General features: G+C 43.1%; 1 protein-coding gene across 1 annotated transcript; it reads left to right on the top strand.

Moving 5' to 3' along the window:
- The first annotated feature begins 1,445 nt into the window (after positions 1-1,445).
- On the top strand, positions 1,446-20,143 carry LOC118315317 (aminopeptidase N-like). Its single transcript, XM_035642525.2, has 20 exons — positions 1,446-2,154; positions 4,049-4,191; positions 4,295-4,428; positions 4,769-4,889; positions 6,149-6,303; positions 6,459-6,572; positions 6,741-6,884; positions 7,108-7,173; positions 9,084-9,149; positions 9,256-9,404; positions 12,053-12,132; positions 12,267-12,400; positions 14,077-14,132; positions 14,663-14,810; positions 14,982-15,070; positions 15,160-15,267; positions 15,975-16,142; positions 16,789-16,929; positions 18,294-18,357; positions 19,430-20,143. Exons 1-20 carry the CDS (start codon positions 1,550-1,552, stop codon positions 19,568-19,570), a joined length of 2,826 nt encoding a protein of 941 aa, XP_035498418.1. The 5' UTR covers positions 1,446-1,549; the 3' UTR covers positions 19,571-20,143.
- Positions 20,144-20,538: the final 395 nt, after the last annotated feature.

Raw genomic sequence — 20,538 nt, forward strand, 5'->3', positions numbered from 1 at the left:
GAGTGGGAGTTGTGGTTCACGGTTGGTACAGTAAGTGTCCAGGAAATTAAAGGAAAGTTTTTACAAATTGTGTGTCAAGAGATTTTGCTGAGAAACGAGTAATTTCCCCGATGACAGTTCCGCTCTTCTGCATTCTAAATAAAAAAAAAAATAATCATCCTTTCTTAAAATAACTTGTGTTTGTCGGAAAAAAAACCCTCTGACAGATGTTTTAACATTAGAAAAACTTGGTTGTTGAATTTTCCGGAGTCCACGCAGCGTTCTTCTGACGTATGATAATTGTTCCTGAGGTTTTTAATTTTTATTTGCTTTGCCTCTCTTGTGAAACCCGATGACTAAAGGCAAGGGGTTTACGGTAATTGTTTTTTTTTCTCGAAACAGCATGACACCACAACTTGCTCTCACAAGTGTCATGAGGATCTTTAAATCCCCAATGGGCCGTTGGCCAGATACACGACGTCTCGTGCGAAACAGGAGGTGTGGGCGCCTCCACCTGGGCCCGACCTCGCCGTGATAGCGACGACGTGCCGTCATTGCTGTTCCATGTCAATTACTCAATATGCTCGGGTTGGTTTGATCTCCTCGACCCCTCCAACGGGAACATCTGTTCTCAGTGCCGATGACTCGCCGCCGCACCCCAAAACACAGGCCTCTGTCTTCATACACGGTTGACACTTTGTCCATTTGTCTCCCTTTGTTTCCTATCCCGAGGTGAGGAATGCGTCCGTCCGTGTGGTGGTGGTCATGGTTTCCTGAAGTTGGGGCTTTCCAGCCAATTCAGTGATTTCGCAAATCGCTCCATGTTCCACTCTCCTCCTCCTCTGGTCTTAACCGGCCCCCTCGACACTCCTCCCCCTCATGTGCTTCTCGTTTCTTTGGGAGTTTGTCAGTCTCACAGGATTTGTGATTTCCATCAATGCTCAGAATCCCATCATCGGACCCCCTGCGGTGGGTTTTTACCTTTTCCCTTTTTTCTGTGAACGACAGCGGTCAAAGGGGGAAACGGGACACTTGCATCTTGGAACTCCTTGAACCTCTTCACCTACAGCTGGAAAGGATGACTCAAGTTGTTTTTATCCCCAGCTGCTCTCGTGTCTGGCGGAGATGTGATTGGGATGGTTTGGGAAGGGTGCGCTGCGTTCATACAGGGAATGTGAGGGAACTCTGTGTGTGTGTGTGTGTGTGTGTGATGGGCCGGAGAGTTGGATAAAGTGTTCCTTGAGGTTTACCTAACCCCTGCATTAGTGGGAAGACACAGTAACAGCCTCCAGATGTTTGAGCAACACAATCCCACTGATTATTTACAACAAGGCCAATGAACATCGCCCTCTTCACGTTATGAGTCTTAATCTTTGCTCCTCTGTCAATGCCCAAGTTAATGCTTAATCTAAGCGCAGACCCTTAATAGCCATAAGGCCAAACCCTGTTTATGGGAGGGAGGTTACTTGGATGTGTACAGATCAGCTGTTGCAGACCAGAGGCACACAGGCTCAGGGACTCATCGGACTCATCTCAGAACCTTCAGGACTGAGCAGAGGGAGCAGCCAGCATGCCGAAAAATAACTACAAATCCAAGATCATCGCCGCCACCTTTGTCCTGCTGACCCTCGCTGTCATCGGCGGCATTGTCACCATGATCATTTTTTACAACAATCAGATCTCTACGATGAACCCGACACCCCGACCGACCTTCCCGCCCACCACCGCAGCACCGCCGCCCAGCATGCGGCTGCCGAGGAATCTCATACCTGAGAGCTACGAGATCTTCCTCCAGCCCCACCTGTACAGCCGCATCATCGAGGAGGTGAACGTCACCAGTCCCAACCAGACGACCCTTTTCACTGGGAACTCTACAGTTCACTTTAAGTGTGTCCAGAGGACTCGCAGCATCTACCTCCACAGCGTGGACCTGGTCGTTTCCAATTCTGTGGTGAAGAACAAAGACACGGATGAGAGGATACACTCCACGGTGAAGTATCCCAAAGGCTCTGGCGAGTTTCTTGAGGTCCAGTTGAACGAAGCCCTGGAGGCTGGAGGGAACTACAGTTTGTTTCTGGCTTTCAAGGGAGAAATATCCGAATCCCTTTATGCACTTTATGTAAGCTCATATATCGAAGGTGTCCCCGATTATGAAGGTGATACAAATGCGCAGAGGTAAAGTATAAACTAAGTACAAATATCTATGTGCATAATTTGTGATTATGGCTATATCTTTCAAAGTATTCTGATGGCATCGGTTTGTAGAAAAACGAAAAGAAAAAAAACTCAGGCTGGTTTATAGAAATAATCCAGTTGAGTTCCAGTTGGCAGAGTTAACTATATTATATGTATATTATATGATATTAACTATGGTTATGGTTAATCATTCATGTCCAACATGCTCAAAATTCAGAGTTTATCAATGAGCCAATCTGTGATTCTTTGCGGGGTGAGTTATTTTGAAGATGTGGTTAATTACTCAGCGCACATTATTCATGAGTAATAGGTTAACAAAATGATATTTCTTTGGTAATTACTCACCAGCAGAAATGACCTACATTACTTCTTTCATTACTTATACCCATAGTGTGTGTATTAGATAACATTTGGGTCACAGTGGTACCCATCAGTTTTCATCTAAAAGGTAATTAACGTTTTAAACCTTTTTCGAAAATACGTTAGAGCTAGCTTGACTCACAGCCGTAATGCAGGGGTCCCGTCCTCAAAGGGAAGCCGGAAGGTTTCGCTCATCCGACGGCGATTCCGTTAATGTGGCCTTAGTTACCTGTGGCTAACGTTAGCAGCCCCCCTCGCAGAGGTACATCCGAGGCCGACCGCACCATGAGAATCGCCGTGTTCTTTGGTTCCCCGCTCGCCCGTGCTTATTGTCCCGGGTCCTTGACTACTGAAGACGTAACATCTCATGTTTTGTCTTTGATTTGACACCTTAAAAGCATTTAGATACTGCGTTTAACTCCGGTCGTCTGAGGGTCAGGGCTCCTGGTCGCTGCAGACTAGAGTGAACATCAAACGACAACTCTTTTTTTCCCGTGACCTATCCAAATGAAGAATATATTGGTTTCAAAAACAAATAATCGCTAAATCTTCATAACCTCAACGTAGGTTCTGCCAGAGGAAACGGAAATACAAAATCGACTCTACAACCAATCACGTTGCGATCTCTAACCCGTTGTGGCTTCTACAACACGGCCGCAACCATAGCTCACAAGCTTCCAGCCCCTACACGGAGCTAACACGTCAACCAGTTAATGTGGAGAGACTGAGTCACTATCAACAACCTCCATCAAACTTCTGTTCAGACGGGGAACAAAGGGCAAGAAAAGAGACAACAAAAGATGGAATAGTAGAGATGGATATCGTTGCCTACAGGCTCAGACGTTGTGAAGATTTTCGGTTACGAGTCTTGACGTCAAAGAGTTTTGTCCTTTGAGGAAGTGAGTGCGGCCAGTTCAGTTCAAAGTCTGAAGTTGAAGTGGTGCTAAAACAAAAATTTAAAAAATGATCAATCATATCTAGCTTGGAATCAGTGAGTCTATTTTCTACAACAACCAAGAACAGGACCTGTTGGGATCTGTCCGTCTTGGTGAAGAATCATTCTTTGGACTTTTAATACATAGAAATGTGATTCAAGCCAATCAAACTGCATCGGTTTCATGGCTCAGGCTCTTTGTCCGATCACTATAAATGAGCCTTTTTTTTATCACGACAGGCACATTATTCATATCCTTATTCTGTCCCAGGACAACAACAAACAGGATCGTCCCAACAGTCACCTCTCACTCGTGTCCCAGTTCTCGTCAGTCAGATGTTGTTCGGTGGTCTTGGCTGTCGTTGGTCCCACATGTGAAATCAACCATCTGTCTTCCTGTGTGTGTGTGTGTGAGTGTGTGTGTGTGTGTTGCGTACTTATAGTGGACACAATGACGGCCAGTGTTTAAGATTCACAAAGCCCCACACCATAAGCGCTTTGGCTGTAATATTTTTTTATCTGGTGTTCCTTCGGTATGCACCTGATAACGGATCGCTGACTGGCTGTCTTTATCTGTAGATTCCTGGCCGCCACCAATATGGAGCCAACAGCCGCCCGGGCAGTGTTTCCTTGTTTCGACGAGCCGGAAATGAAGGCTGTGTTCCACCTCACCGTCATCCACAGGCAGGGTACAACAGCTCTGGGAAACGCGGAGAGATGTGGTGAGAAGACGACCGCCAGCGACCATGTCACAGTTATTAAATGTCAAGCAGTTATGACAGGATCTAAAAAGTATCCCTTCCTCCTTCCTCTCCACTCTCTCAGGCTCCAGCTTCATAGACGACGAGTGGCAATACACTCGTTTCCATCCGACACCGAGGATGTCGACGTACCTGTTTGCCTTCACAGTTTCAGAGTTCACAGCGACCCCCTGCCCACACAATCGGGTGGATATTAAAGTATGTGTATTACCATTATTCTAGGGTGAATTCAATTATATATATCTTTTTTTACAGAATATGTTGTTGACCCTGGCTAGTTTGAGTTGTAATTTTTTTGCCAGTAAATTTTTAAATTTCTTCTACAAACATAAAAAAATGTGATCAAAGGTTCACTGAGCCGACATTCTCCTGCCCGTGCCTGCCGCGATTTAACCATTTCATTATTTCCCTGACTGGTTCTTTTTCTGAAGGAATGTAGCAGTTTCATATGTTGCTCCGCCAGAGAGTCAAGTTCAAAACAAGGAATATGTCGGGACCATGTTTGCGTCATCTTTCCTCTGTGATTTCCCTCGTGCAGATTTTTGCCCGCCCTGAGGCCACGGCAGCAGGACACGCTCAATACGCAGCGAGCATCACCGGAAAGATTCTCGACTTCTACGGGGATCGATTTGGAATCGATTACTCCCAGAGAAAGCTAGGTAACACCTTTCTAGAAGTTAAAGGAATGTGTCGATGGACGGAAGTCACGGTGCTATCGTCACTCCCACTGTGTTTTCCTGTCGGTATATTTTGGAAGTTCGGCAGGCTAGCGCGCTGTAGCTGATGTGATATTTACGTGATGGCAGAGCTACAACCTGAGCACAAGTCGTCGACACAGTATATTTGGCGCCGGGGTTAAGTCGCGAAAATGCTACTACTCAGCAACATGAACGCTAGTATTGACGCCGCTCAAATTTCGCTTGCTAGGAGGCACAACGATAGAAGAAATGTTCAACTTTTTCTCAGACGTCATGTAAAATTCCAAATTAACTCACTATCAAACAAAAAAATCTCATGACGGTCGCCACCACCACCGCATGTCGTGAATATTCCACAAGAGGGGTGCACGGTAAACATAACCTCATTTGACGGCAGCATATGTGCCAATTTCTATTTAATTTGATTTCACAAAAAATTGGTACAAATTTTGACAGTGTACTTTTTTTTTTACTGTACTCTCAGTGAGTTAAATATGACTCCTTCAAGGCGAAATGAATACAGGTGGCTGTTTGCCCCATAATTTAATTGCCGGTAGCGTTGGTTATGCCTTTTACACCATTTAGATATTCATGTTGGAAAAATGAAATCATAAAACACTGTAAATAAATAACAGGGACTCCTAATCTCAACATTTCTGAAAGCTGGATCCGGGTATTATAAGGAACTATGACATTAAATTAAAACACCATAGACAATGGTGTTTTAATGTAATGTCATAATAATCAGTAATAATCTCACTGAGCTCCTGCTAATCTTATCCAGCAGTCTCCATATCCCTGAAAACCCTGGAGCAAAATTTACAACCTGACGTCATTTGGTCAAACTGACCATGTGTTTGTAATCGAGATGGCTGAAAAAATTCAATTTACAAAAAACAAAGGGGTTTGGTTACGTGTCATGGGCCCTTTAAAGTGTTGCTGCTTATCTCCCGATCAGGTCCATCACACCGCCCAACATGTTCTCCCTATTTGTACGTGTTTTTTTATCTGCTGCATCTCTGGATTTGAAGTGTTTCCCTCAAGGTTTTTGTGCTTTCTCTCTCTTGTATGGGCTTTGTCCTTTAAAGGCCACCGCAGTAACAGTCCTAGTTTGAGATGATTCAATTCGTTCTACTTCCAGCTCATAGCTTGCTACTTACTTCCTCGGTAAATTTATGTAACTTTTAACATTCGTCCATTTCGACACGGATCCTCTTCAGATCAAATTGCACTGCCAGACCTAAGTCCTGCTGCAATGGAAAACTGGGGACTGGTCACATACCAGGAGGGAGTCCTGCTCTACGAGGAAGGGGTGACCTCAACGTTGGCGAAGGAAAGGATCGCGAGCATCATTGCACATGAACTAGCACATCAGGTTAGAGGGAAAGCAAATGTTGCGCGGGTGTTGATCTGTATCCACCAGTGACTTTAATACATTCATTACAACACAATACGTGTTATTTATACACCGTATCTATATATGTGGTGGGAATGCCACCATTGTGTTTCTGATTTATTCTTTGTTGACAGTGGTTCGGAAATCTGGTGACGATGAAATGGTGGAATGAAATTTGGCTCAACGAGGGCTTTGCCACCTACATGACTTACATTGCGGTGGATGCCATTGAGCCTTCATTCAAAGCAGTAAGTTCTGTACCCACCCAAGTGGTTGGACGTCTGTCTTCCGTCCCCTTGGCGAAGCTTTTCAGCTTGTGGCAGTTATTGAATGATTCACAGGTGACGGGGCTTGATGCCAATAGGCAAAGCGAAAGTCATGTAACGTGCCCTTGTCTCGTTTTGGGTTTTCTTCAGAAGGACACGTGCGTCGCGAACAACCTCCTCACAGCATTCGAGGAGGACGCCCTGGCCTCATCCCATCCTCTCAGTCCGCCGGAGCAAGATGTCCAGGAGAATTACGAGATCTTCCAATTGTTTGATGGAATAGTCTACAGTAAGGTAGAGAGTGAAATGAGTCTTGCAATGACGATACATTATCCGTTTTGACCACAGCAATGGTGTGCAACATGGAAGTATACATACAGCCAGGGAATCAACATTTAAAAAAAAGTTCTAGATATGTATAGATGTATTTTTTGTTTGTTTTAGGTTGTAGGTTACCCATATCTGTGTATTCTGAATACTGATGTGTGCTTTTGTGTATCCGGTGTTTACTCTGTAGGGGGCAGTTGTGCTGAGAATGCTGGCAGACGTCTTGCATGAAGAAGTTTTCAACAAAGGGATCAATGTAAGCGATAACTTTTAAACCTCATTCAGATGGCTGAAGGTGAGCTGCAATCTTTATAAATGCCTACGGAGAGAACCTTTGGTGGAAATGATTCAAAACGGTTCACAAAGCCAAAAACGGAGTAATATATAGACAATATCTTATTATCTTTTAGTGAACGTGTACTCTGACTTCTAAGTTTACCAGGGGGCGATCCAGATAATTTGGCTCCACTTTCGGGGGGGTGTCCTGTCATCCATCTTTATATGCAGTCAATGGTTCAGGCATTAACATGCTTCTTTGATGATCATCCGTTATTTTCCATTTGCAAATACAATTTTGTTGTTGTTGTTTTTAACTCGTGGGAGGCAACAATGCACTCCTTGCACCTAGTCTGTCGTAAATTAAAAATCGTTTTGACTTCATCGCAATTTGTACTTTTCAAACATCACGGAGTCGAATGTTTGGAGGTTTGAGAAACAACTGAATGTGTGTGAATGTGTTTCCTACTTCTGCTCATGCAGAGGATGTCAGTTGACTGGGGGTTCCCTCTGTGTGGCCAAGGGCACTGCTAAAAGAATATGGCCCCCTCCGAATGTGGTCAGAGCTCAACGCACTCTCAATACGTCTTGGACGTGTTGACACCTGTACTTACAGCTGTGATCGGATCACTCATTAACCCATGTTAATGCCAGGTATATAAAGGCTCATGGTGACATTAACTCTTAGAAGGCTTCGCTTGGCACTGCATAAATAACTCCTTCTTCGACGTCCCTTGTGCTTTTCACTTTTTTGGGGCATTTCAACAGTCACTGCTGCTTTTGTCGTATCTGCAAATCCACTTCAACTTTTTGCAAAGATGCTAGCAAACCAATGCAAGTGTTTGCCGTTGATTTGCATCCAAACCAGCATTCACTGCCCCTACACTTTACTTTAAGTACAACCTGATTTACAACATGGGTGAGGAACCAAACTACCACACCAAGGTTTTATAATTTTATGCTTTAATTGGCAGTAGGAAAAGATTTTAAAGGGAAAAAAAAACTTTAATGTTGTGTATTCCTGGTACATTTCTTTTCACTTCCCACTTGGAGACTCACAACTGTCAGAACCTCAAGGACTTTTCTTTTAGATGGATGAAAAGGAGCAGATTTGCTTGGCTGTGAGTGGTGCCAAATATTGGGTATGCTTAGTCTTATGTTGCCACGGCTTCTTCAGAGCAAGTGTAATTATAAGGATGTGGTGAGCCAAAGAAAGTGTACTGATTGGTTCTGAGAAAGCTCTGGTAAATGAGTAGCACTACCATGTTCCTGGCTTGTTGCTGTGAGTCGTCACCTACATCATTAATCCTCTAGCACTTCCTTAGTCTCAGAGACAAGTGGATGACTTTTGGTGGTTTTGTTTTGTGTGGTTACCAGACCTGTAGTGTTCAGCCTTTAGTGAACAAACAGAAACCCATTGGTTTCTGGGCTGAGCTGAATTCACTGGTTCACCCAACACAAGCTCTGTCTCATTTTGGAATGGTTCCGCAGTCAGTTACACAAGTTTATTTGAATGCCAATGAACAAAAATGTCATCATATATCAAAAATGTAATTTATTGACACAGCCATGGTATTACTGCTTCTCACACATTCCAACATCTGGCTTATATCTATTGCAATGGAATTAGAAAAAAAGATGTAAATTCACAGGCTAGAAATGTTTTTGTCCAATTGTAGTAAGTGCCCATTGCGTCAAAAGAAATCAGCAAGGGTTTTCCATGTTCTCAGTAACAGTGATCTGAATTTCTAATGGAGCAGGCAGATACAGAAATATGAAACGAGTCTAAACCTAAATACTGACTACAAAATTTCCTCTAATTTTGAATGCAGAATGAAACTGTATTAAATATTACCTCCTTCTCTCACTCGTTCTGTTTTTGTGTTTTAGATGTACCTCTGGCACTTCCGGTACAACAACACTGACGAGCAGAACCTCTGGGATTATTTACAAAAGGTTAAGTGTTAGATTAAATCAGGACTTTTATTACTTCTGCTTACTGTAGACATTTTTGTTCCTCTTTTTCAGGTTAAACATCCATTAACTTACAACATGTTTTCAGGCCGTAGATGCGGATGGTGGACACATCAATGTTGCCAAGGTGATGGACCCATGGACCAATCAAATTGGCTATCCAGTCATCACCATCAACACAACCAACGGAGAAATCTACCAGAAGCACTTCCTGTTCAACGACTCTTCTGAATCCAGGTTCGTGCAAAAAAAAAACCCACTAGATCTTCTAATGTAAATTTAGAAAATATTAAAAATCATCTTGATCTCTGATGATCAGAGTTCTATAATGAAGAGTTGGAGAAGGTTATTTTTCTGAAATACAGATGTCACTTCACAGTTTTCAGTTTGGCTCTAACTGATGATGCTAGTAATAGTGATGCTACAGTAGGAATGTAGTAAAAACTATATTCAGAATTGAAGAAGAAAATCTAATAAGCTATAGATGTTGTAACTAAACCCACACACATTTTCCAGACTACACATTTTTCCATTAAGTATCTTTACTTTCTGTAAAAAGTCAAGCATGACTCTCAATGATGGATGGCATTACTACAGCTTTATGAAGGAGGAGGTACATGGGGTATTTATTGATTTCCAAAAAAAACATTTGATACATTACACCATGATATATTACTCTGCAAATCAAAGTCATGTGGTCAGAGGGATAGATTGTACCTGGTTAAATAGTTATCTGGACAACAGACAACAATACAGTTTGCTGGTTGCGACTCTGATTGTATGAACGTTAAATGTGGAGTCCCACAAGGATTAGTACTGGGCCCCATTGATTTCCTTTGATAAGGTAAAGCTGTAGTTGTCACTGTGTATGAATTAACACATTAGTCAAATGACTGATGACTGGTTGTTGCTGTCAGATGAACACATAGAGCAGAGCTTATTTTTGTCCTTCCAGCTCATTGCTTTGTTTTATGGCCTGCAGCTTTGCTGCCTCACCACTCTCACAAGCCTAATTTCCAGAGACAGCAGACAGCTGTTTTAAGTTTAAAAACAAAAATCTAAATCTAATCAAACTATACACTACCGACTGAGCAGCAAACAGTAGACCTACAAAGTTGATGACTAGTGGAGACTTTAGCGACAGTAAACCCCCCAGATATATATAAGACCAAACAGAGCTAAAAGGAGAATGAGTGCTGGACTTGCATTCAACAGCGGGACAGAAATACAACTCCAAATAAATCTAAAATAACTGCTGATGACGTTTTCCATAATGACATTATAAAATATAAATGCTAATATGCTATGAAAAATAATTTTATGCAGGTTTAATGATATTTCACAGAGTTGCATGAATAAAATAATGTGATAAAATATTTCCCCATTCTTTTACAGTATCAAAAATAGTCTCTGGTGAATTTAAGACATGATTGAGTCGGAGTTCACCTTCAATTTGGGACAGACATGGAATACTGATGATTGATATTGATATTGTGCGCAGTAACATTATCAAAGGAAAAGTGGTTACAAAATCATGACTTCCTTCAAAGTTCATTGAACTCATTAAGATTTAAGCCTTGGATTTACCATCACTATCTCTCCTAAGCCCACAGTGGAGTCATAAATCTGTCGTCCGTTGACGTCATCCCTTGACAATGTCTCACACCCTCTGAGAACAGTCTTCTCCAGATCTACAGGAATGACAAAGCTAGTTCCTTTGTTCTGTTGCACACTCTTTGAAAAAAAATTTTTAAACCCACCAATTTGGCGTGCACAAAAATATTGGTTGTGGCGTTGCTCCGGATGGGTTTCACCTGTGACGACTGCATTGGTCGTTAAAAAGAATAAACCAACATGAAAAGCAGAGTGATGCCTACAAGCGAAAAGCAAGGCAACCGACCTGAGCCGTTGCACAAACGTACGTCTTAGCCACTACAACAATGTGGAAGGTCCTGAAAGCGAGAGAACCTATTTGAGAAGCAGACGTCTTACGGGTCAGCCAAGGACAAGAGCTGCAGTTAGAGACAGAAACACTGCGAGAGCTTCGAAGAAAAACCAAAAGAAACAACAGCCAGTGTCATCACCACCAACCTTCACAGGGCAGGAGTGAAGGTATCACAACCCACGAGAGTAGACATATAGAGTGGACCAAAAAGCGCTGAAATCAAAAGGCACCAATGGAATTTCCAAATAAGTCCAGAGACGACTGGCAAAGGGAAGTTTTATGGACAGGTGCAGAACGCGGACTCGTTCGCTATAATTTCTCTTTATTGCTAATGATCTGAGTCAGAGTTGGCAATGAGACGGGGATCGTGGACGGGCAGATGGCGAGAGGGGGAAAGCGATTCCAGACCAGGCGGCTACTGGGTGATAAACCTGAGGTATCGGCCGGACGGGCATCAGAGAGCAGATGTGTTCAGTGCTGTTCCAAAAGCGCTGGAGGGGACTGCGGTTGTTGTTGTATCACCAAAGGGTTAATGTATTGTTTCGGTCTCGGGTTGGCAGAGTAAAGAATGTTTTTACATACTCACTAGCCAAGCCTGCATGAAACAAAGGAGATTATACAGATTTTTACCTTTGGCCACGTGGAGTGTTTTCTAAAGCAATGCTTTGTAAATATGAGCTCCATAACTCTGCCGTGGTTGAATGGCAACATGATTCAACCTACACCTGAGCTGGTTCAAAGATGCTTCAGCCATATGAAGATGGTATGCAATGCTTCCTGCCTGTGCTTCAGATAAGATTCTAATCTGCACCTTGTACTCAACTTTAGATTCTCATTCTTGATTGCTCACTGTGTAAATGCTCGACAATCATATGTTTCCTGAGCCTGTCATAACATGAGCTGTTTTGTTTGTCATTTCCCCCCTTTCTGTCCGTTTTAGTAATTGGTGGTATGTCCCGATCAGAGTCATGTCAAAGACAACTGTACCGTCTCTTGCCTGGTTGGACTCCAGCGACAAAGGTAACGGAATATACGACACAGAGCTTTGGAATTAACACCTCTGGCCAGATGCAATTAGGCTAAACTACATTTCTGTTTTCTGTTCCACCCCTTTGTAATTTGTGGTACGTTACGTGTAAACTTCTTCTGAACAGTGAAGAAAGGCGAATTCATTTCCAAGAATGGAGAGTGGATCCTGGCAAACGTGGACTGTACTGGATACTACAGAGTCAATTACAACTTGAAGAACTGGGAATCCCTCCTGACTCAGCTGGAAACCGACCCAGAGGTGAGCGCTGAGCCAAACAGTGATTCACAGACGTGAGCGGCCAGAGAACATTTTACAAGATGACTTTTTACTATAAAGAAAAACTAAAACAGGTTGCCCCCTCGAAGGCTTTGCCCAGAAGTTCTCGGTGAATGGTCGATGAAACGAAACCCCGGCTCATTAATCCAAATCTGCACCATCAAATTGCAGATGATGTGTTGTCAACGCACTTCCCTGGTTTTAATTTAGTCTCGTGTCATCGTTCACCAGTTCAACCACATCGTGGGTTAACTTTTGATTCGTACTGTTTGTAGCACGGTGGGTCAGTGGGGAGAGTAAACCAGCAGTTTTTCATTATTGTGAAGACCCAATCACCTCTGTATGAGAGGAGGAAAAACAACTCCGGCTGGCAGCTGAATGACGTGGCTAACGGAAACCAGACGACTCAGAACCGACTGCTTAGGTTATCATGCAACAGCAATTTTAGGGGGGAAGAAAAAGAAGAAGCAAAACCGTCAATAGAGCCAAAGAACTGTAGAGCCGGGGTCTTCAACTAGAACTGAAGGTCCAGAGGTCCAGTAAATCAACGCTCCTCCCTTGCTGAGGTCTGAACAATCCGATGCCAATAAATATGGGCTCACGCGCTTTGCCAGACTAAAGAAATCCTTTTTCGTGGCTGTTGAGGCTGAATGGGGAATTTGCTCACGTCTCTATTTTTATCTAGAAGTGTTTCGGACACAGTATCCTTAGCCGTTTCCCATCCTGTAACGTCTCAGTGAGCCCTCGTCTGCTTGTCTGTGTCTAGACTCGTAGTAGAGTTTAGAACTTCGAAAATTATGCCAAGGTCATTCGCCGTTCCGGAGGGAAGACCCTCGCGGCCCGGCTTGGGCCCGGAGTCCTCCAGTTGGTGACCCCTGCTTTAGAGGCTTTGCCTCATACGGAAAATATGGTTTGCCAAGAACAGGAAGGGGAAAAAAATGGCCTGTTTTCTAAGTTTGTTACTTAAATTATGTTTGGTACTTAAACTATGAATGAACTATGTCTTTAGCATCTGTTTAGCAACGTTAGTGTGGGTTGAAAATGCTATAGAACGTGTCAAGGGAAGCAGCTTGGTCCAGAATGAAATGTCCATTGGATCGCTGTGAAATTCTGCACCGACGTTCAAGGTTCATTAATCGTGGTCCTCAGAAGATGAATCCATCATGTTAGGCAAGAGTTATCACGGTTGTGTAAGGAACGTAAATGTCGGCACCAAATCTTCCCCGGAGACGTTTGAGTCAGAGCAGACCTTTGGGATTCATCTTCCGTGGACCACAAACGTGTGGAAAATGTCATGACCCGCTGGTGGTGGTCACTATGACTCCTCCTCTGGGGATCACGGATGTCGGTACAGACCTATGTTTTTACGACAATCCATCAATTAGTTGCTGAAATTCAAAATTCGTGGCCGGGAACGACTGACAGAGTCCTAAAGCCAAGGTGTTGGCACCACACCAAGAAATAGACACTGTAGGAAAATGTTCATACAGACATATGATAAGGTAAGATAAGATATTTCCTTTATTCCTCCCACAACGGGGGACTATGGGATATATATGATATATGCAATAGTCAATTAGATAATCTTTGGTTCAAAGTCTTGGCCTTGAATTCTTTCCCATTGCCTCATCTTGCTCTTTTCATTTTTATTTCTCCAGCGGATCCCACTGCTAAACAGAGGGCAGCTCATCGATGACGCATTCAACCTGGCAAGGTACCGACCGCGACCTGCACTTTGAATACCCTTGGATCCCGCGTGTGGATCCAGGCCTCTGCGATTCTTTTGTCGGTAGAGGGAGAGAGTGTGTCGTGATTCTTTAATCACAGTATTTCACACACACATTGGAACCGGCCAGGGGATGACGGATCAATTGAACACATGCACATGTGCACACGGACAACATATATAAGTTACATCAACATACATTTAAACTGGAAGGGACACAAATTACGCAAGCAAATATTATAACAGGACCAAGAAATTTAGTTGGTTAGTTCATTTGGACAAAACCAACACTCTCCACGGAGCAAGGCCCTGGTCGGCTGTTGATCCACAATACAAAGTGGGAGACTCTCCATCTCTGCGCTAACATGTTGATCGACAAAGACCGAACAGTCTTTGGACGTAGTGCGATGTGAAGTTGGGCCACAGTTAATACGATGTGTCAGATTCCCAGGAGGTTTTTTCTGTCAGATATGTTATTTTGCCTCTCGGGTCCAATCTGCGCTTTTGCCCCCGCTCAGGGCCAAACTCGTCGACGTGACTCTGGCTCTGAATTTAACGCGCTTCCTTCGCAATGACACCGAGTACCTTCCCTGGAGGTCGGCCGTCAGGAACCTGGAATACTTCGTCCACATGTTTGACCGCTCCGAGGTGTACGGACCCATGCAGGCACGTGTCACGCAAACCGTTTTAACTTGTTACATTCAGACATAAAAAACTGTTCAACGACTGAACCTGTAACTGGATGGAAAAGGTGGATGCAACAGATTAAATGTGACGGTGGCCTTGCTGGCATGTTGCTGCCCGTGTTCTCTGCTGTACAACTGTCTCCTCCTGCAGGCGTACCTCCGGCAGCAGGTCAGCGGACTGTACAACTTCTTCAGGAACTACACGGACAACTCGACCGTCCCAGTGGACCACTCCTTACAGTGAGAAACTCAGTAGAGCTCATGTGAATCATCATTTACCTTTATTTAATATCTGTGCACAAAATGAAACCATTGTGCTTCATCCCAAGAAAAAACCAGATCATCGCCATAGGGATGGCGTGTTCCAGCGGACTCCCAGAGTGTGTGACGATGGCTCGAGAGATGTTTTCCAAATGGATGAACAACAACATCAACATGTAGGAACATTCCCGGATAAGTACATGAGTTCACAAGAGTTTGGGTTTTCAATGTTAAATCGCCTTTCTACTCTGCATCTTCTTTAGAATCCTCCTTAACTTACATCAATGCTTGAAGTGGTGCCACTTGAACAACATGATAACTACACCAGTTTTGAATTAATAATAATATTAACGAAAATATATTTTATTCATTTAGCGCCTTTAACAATGCTCAAAGACACTTAAGGTAATTTTAAAACAGAGAAAAGCAAATAACAAGAAATATAAAATCATAATCGCATGTTAAAAGCAGTTCTGAAAACTAGATAATGGACGCAAGACCTTGAAAGGGTCAAGACCGACACAGGTGAGACTCCTGAAGACAATGATTAATTTTCCAAAACAGAAAATGACGAGGATGGAGATTATTTTTTTTATTGGAGACATTTTGTAATAAAATGTCATAAATCTATAAAATCATCCGCAGGTGCAGATCTGGTCAAGAGCAACTGACTCATACGCACATGAAAATCACTTGAGCACCAACATTATTTCTTTGTCATTGACCACAATTATATATCGCATATAATAATGTAGATGATCGTGTGATGGATGAATGTATTTGTTGTTTTTCCAGTGTTGATGATGTCCGAGGGGAAACTTCCCACTGGGACATTAAAGTCTCTCATCTTATCCTTTAAACGTTTGTGGTGCGTGTGACTCAGGATCCACAGCAACCTGCGGTCCACGATCTACTGCCAGGCCGTGGCTCATGGCGGACGGAGGGAGTGGGAGTTCGCCTGGAAAAAGTACCAGACGTCCGTCGACACCTCGGAGAAAGACCAGCTGCTTCTAGCTCTGTCCTGCACCAAGGAGATCTGGCTGCTCAACAGGTGAAGCCCCGCCCCCACCAAGATTAAAAAGGGCAGTAAGCGGTTGTTTGTTGTTGATGATTGTACGGCACTGGTCGGGGCGCGAACCCGCAGCCTCGGGAGACGGACGCGCTGACCACAAGGCCAAAACCCCCGAGTCGGGGTGTCGGCCGCCAGCACGTCTCTCACGGCGCGTCCACGCCGTGAGAGACGTGGAGTATTCGCGCGAGTAGAACACATGCAAAGTCAATGCAAAGAGGTAACAAGCCTTGCACGGGTAGCGCGACGCGTCGGTCGCTCGGGTTGAAGTATTTGAACTCGAGCGAAAGACGCGTTGACGCCGGGGGCAGTTAGCGCCGAGATCACTGTCGTCAGACGCCCTGTCACTGTATCAAGAACGGAGAGTCAGACAGGGTTGACATCTGCATCGTGACCGGGCGAAGAAGGCGTGATTTTATCAAACTGCACACAGTGTTGACCGACCGCTGGCGCACCATGAGGACATATCAGCTGAGTTGCGCCAAAGGCGTATTAGAATCGCTTACTGCCCCTTTAATCATCCGGTCCGCAGTGAAGTGCCCTGTGCAAAATATCTCCTTTCATTCTGGACACGCACGTAGAAGGCGAAACCCAAACCACGTGACGAGAGCTCCCCTCTGTCTTGCAGGTACCTGGAGTACACTCTGAACCCCGAGAAGATTCGCCTGATGGACACTGACACCGCCATCCAGTACGTGGCCGGGAACGTGGCAGGGCAGACGCTGGCGTGGAACTTCATCAGAGCGAACTGGCTCTACGTCAGCAGAGGGTACGCGGCTGCCGCCTCTCGCGAACATTCATCTGAGGTTGTGTTGTCGGGTTTAACCGATGAATGGCAGACGTGACCCGCGGTCGGACCACTTGAATCAACAAGCGGCGCCATAAAAGAATAATTGATGTCGTGAAGTACAAAGGTCTTCTTCTTCAATCTGTGCTTATGATTAGCTTTCCCTCATAAAAATCCCTCTCAGTTTATGCTGTTACCAGGAAGCTAAAGGGATCGCTATCAAAGTTTAAACAAACTCATCGGACAGTTTCATTCACGAGCAAACAGCTGACACCTGACGTTGATCCAACTCGAGTCACCGGCAGGGATTTAAAAAAAATCTTCTCCTTGTGAACCGTTCCTGTGACGCAGCAGTTTAGTTTATTGGTGTTAAACTTTTCACAACGTGAACGTTTTAAGTTATAATAGTAAAGTCTCACGTTATTTCGCGACACTTTCGTATTACTTCGTGAAACTTTCACGTTATCATGAAAAAAGTTTATTGTTATAATACAACTTTTTACGTTATGAGCATGAAGTTTCAATTTATTTCGTGAAACTTTCATAATATTTCGTGAAACTTTCAGCTATCACAAAAAAAGTTTATTGTTATAATAAAACTTTTCACGTTACAAGGTGAAAGTTTCACGTTATAACATAAAAATGTTTTATAATAAAACAGTTTCAGTTTCAGTTCATAAGCATGAAGTTTCGAGTTATTCCGTGACACTTTCATATTATTTCATGAAACTTTCACATTATCATGAAAAAAGTTTATTGTTATAATAAAACTTTTTACATTATAACAAGAAAGTTTCACGTTATTTCGTGACACTTTCATATGATTTCATAAAGGTTTAATTTATCACGAGAAAAGTTTATTGTTATAATAAAACTTTTCGCGTTACTGAACGTGAAAGTTTCACGAAATAATGTGAGACTTTATTGTTATAACCTGAAAAGTTTATTTTTATAATAAAACTTTCCACGTTATAACGTGAAAGTTTCAGGATTATAACGTGAACGTTTCAGGTTATTTCGTGACACTTTCATGTTATTTCGTGAATCTTTCACGTTATCACATGCAAAGTTTATTGTTATAATAAAACTTTTTACATTATAAGAAGAAAGTTTCACATTATTTCGCAACACTCATGTTATTTTGTGAAACTTTCCCGTTGTAACGTGAAAAGTTTGTAATGAAACTTTTCACGTTACAAGGTGAACGTTTCAGGTTATGAGCATGAAGTTTCACGTTATTTCGTGAATAAAACTTATTTTGTTTTCACGTGTAACGTGATACTGATACTTTAACATGATACTGTTTTGCATTTCTAATTTTTTGTCCACCGTCTCTCGGCTGACAGGAGCTCAGTCTCGCTGATCCTCGCCGTGACCCGGAGGTTCTCCACACAGTTTGAGCTGGACGAGGTAATTAACCGGGTTGTGGTGACATCATGAACAACATCCAGTCACGCAGCAGCAATCGACGAACGCCCAATCAGCAACCGGACACTCCCTGATATGTAATCAGAAATCTGTCTGTCATCGTCATGACTCCTGCTAATGTTGAGACACACAAACAGAACTCTTGACGCGTCATGTCATGTTTTCAAATGTTGTATCTTACGAGTCAAAGTGCAGGAGTTATGCCTACAGTGTTACTGTGAGTAAGTATGAAACATAAATCCAGTGTATTACACACTCACTTACAAGACAAAGGTTTGTTATATTCAGCTTTTCTTGCCGTCAACAAATTCCAATCCCCCTCCACAAAAAAAATGAACTCATCCTTCAAACAAATATTTATCTGTGAGTCTAAAGTCGGATTTATTTCAATTCCTGTTGCCCAGAAGATTCAAAAACTCATCAGTGAGTCACACTCGCTCTGAGCGACTGGGTTTGTTTGCCACATTTTTGTGACACTTCATTTAGTTTTAGGTCGTCAACAAAGATGGACGACACGTCTCCACTTCCCAAAAACAAAAATGGCGAGCCAAAATATTCTGTGCGGTAGGGATTGATGAGTGGAGCTCGACCAATCGAGAGTCAGTGTTGGCTGTCAATCATGACGTCTCAGCGTCATCTAACAACTAACTGAACTCTTGGACATACATCAGTGTGATAAGAGCGACCTAAGACGACATAAACCATGTAGGCTACTTGGTCAATGTCCCATTTGCTAACATGGAGGGGGCGGGGCTTATGGCACATACTGCAGCCGGCATGGGGGGGGCGATCCGGATTTAGTTTGGCTTCACGTTTGGGACGCTGCCATGACATCGCTGATGCGTCTTCAATAGTTCTTGGACGACAACTCACTCAGAGGAATAAGCAACAATCAGAGTAATCCAGCTCTGGCAACGCTTGAGGAGAGAGGATTGATTAAGTGTGTGATTACAATGTATTATAACTCTGTTTGCGTTTGCTGTTAATTACGAGAAACTGTTCGCCCTTGTCGGGCGAACGCCCCCCTCACGTCATGCGCTTTGTGTTTGTGCAGCTGCAGCGGTTTGTGACCGACATCGACCTGCCGTCTGCGAGGGTGGAGCAGGCCACGGAGCAGATCCGCGTCAACATCCAGTGGGTCCGGGAGAACAAGGACACGATACTCGAGTGGTTCGAGGGCGAAGCGGGCTGGTAGAGCGCCGGGACGGGAGAAACTCCCGCCGGCTCTTTGGTTGTGTTTCGGATCAGCGGCGCTCAAACACCAGAACTGGTCGTGATTCTGGTCCAAAATCATCAAAGACCATCAACATCCAGCACTTTGATCCGACATGTGGAGGACGTGGCTCGTCAGACTGAACAGTGTTTTATGTACAGGAATATATATATATATATACATATGCATTATTTAAACAGTATATTCGATGAAAATAGGTATTTGTGATTTTTGTTTGTAAAAAGATATATATATATATATATATATATATATATATTTCATTTTCACTGTTGCCAATTATCAAAAGTATTTTACAATCAAAGCTTTACCTTTTTTTTTTCTTTTCTTTTTTTCTACAGTGGAGGTGAAATGGAAAAGTAAAACTTTTATGCTGCTAATTTTCGTACCAGAGCCAAAAAAGTACAGAACCTCACGTATTTGTCGTAGCTGGAGAATCTATATTTGTACGATATGTTTCATAATCAAAGAAGCAAATTATTCTTGTATGTTGCTGAAATTGTTATTTTGTTAATAATAAATTCTTATCTGACGGTGTGTGCGTCTGTGCGTGCGTGCGTGCGTGTTTTGATTAAAATGGTTTCCTAATGATGGTTTCCTCTTTGCCAAGGAGGTTTGTTTTTCGCCCCGGTCCGTTTGTTTGATTATCAGCAGGATGGATCAGACAGAAACTAACAGATTTCCATGAAACTTAGTGGAAAGATGGAACATGGCCCAAGAAACAAACTGTTACATTTTGGGATGGATGCGGGGAAAGAAAAAAAACTGTCATTGGGGGCATTTATTTTTATGGAAATATATATGAATATTGATGAAAAATTTTCATCATTTTTAGCGACTGAAATCTATGAGTGATTGAATTTAATGAGCTCTCGTCTCATTAACTTTGATCACCGCTTATTTCAATTCACGTTGTAGAGAAATACTCAATA

This window comes from Scophthalmus maximus, chromosome 7, assembly GCF_022379125.1.
Source record: "Scophthalmus maximus strain ysfricsl-2021 chromosome 7, ASM2237912v1, whole genome shotgun sequence".
Classification (NCBI taxonomy): Eukaryota; Metazoa; Chordata; class Actinopteri; order Pleuronectiformes; family Scophthalmidae; genus Scophthalmus; species Scophthalmus maximus.

Coding starts and splice junctions, on each gene's coding strand:
- LOC118315317 (XM_035642525.2), top strand. CDS start 1,550: ATGCCGAAAAATAACTACAAATCCAAGATCATCGCCGCCACCTTTGTC. Junction 4,429..4,768: donor ACAATCGGGTGGATATTAAA/GTATGTGTATTA, acceptor TCCCTCGTGCAG/ATTTTTGCCCGCCCTGAGGC. Junction 14,811..14,981: donor AGGTGTACGGACCCATGCAG/GCACGTGTCACG, acceptor CTCCTCCTGCAG/GCGTACCTCCGGCAGCAGGT.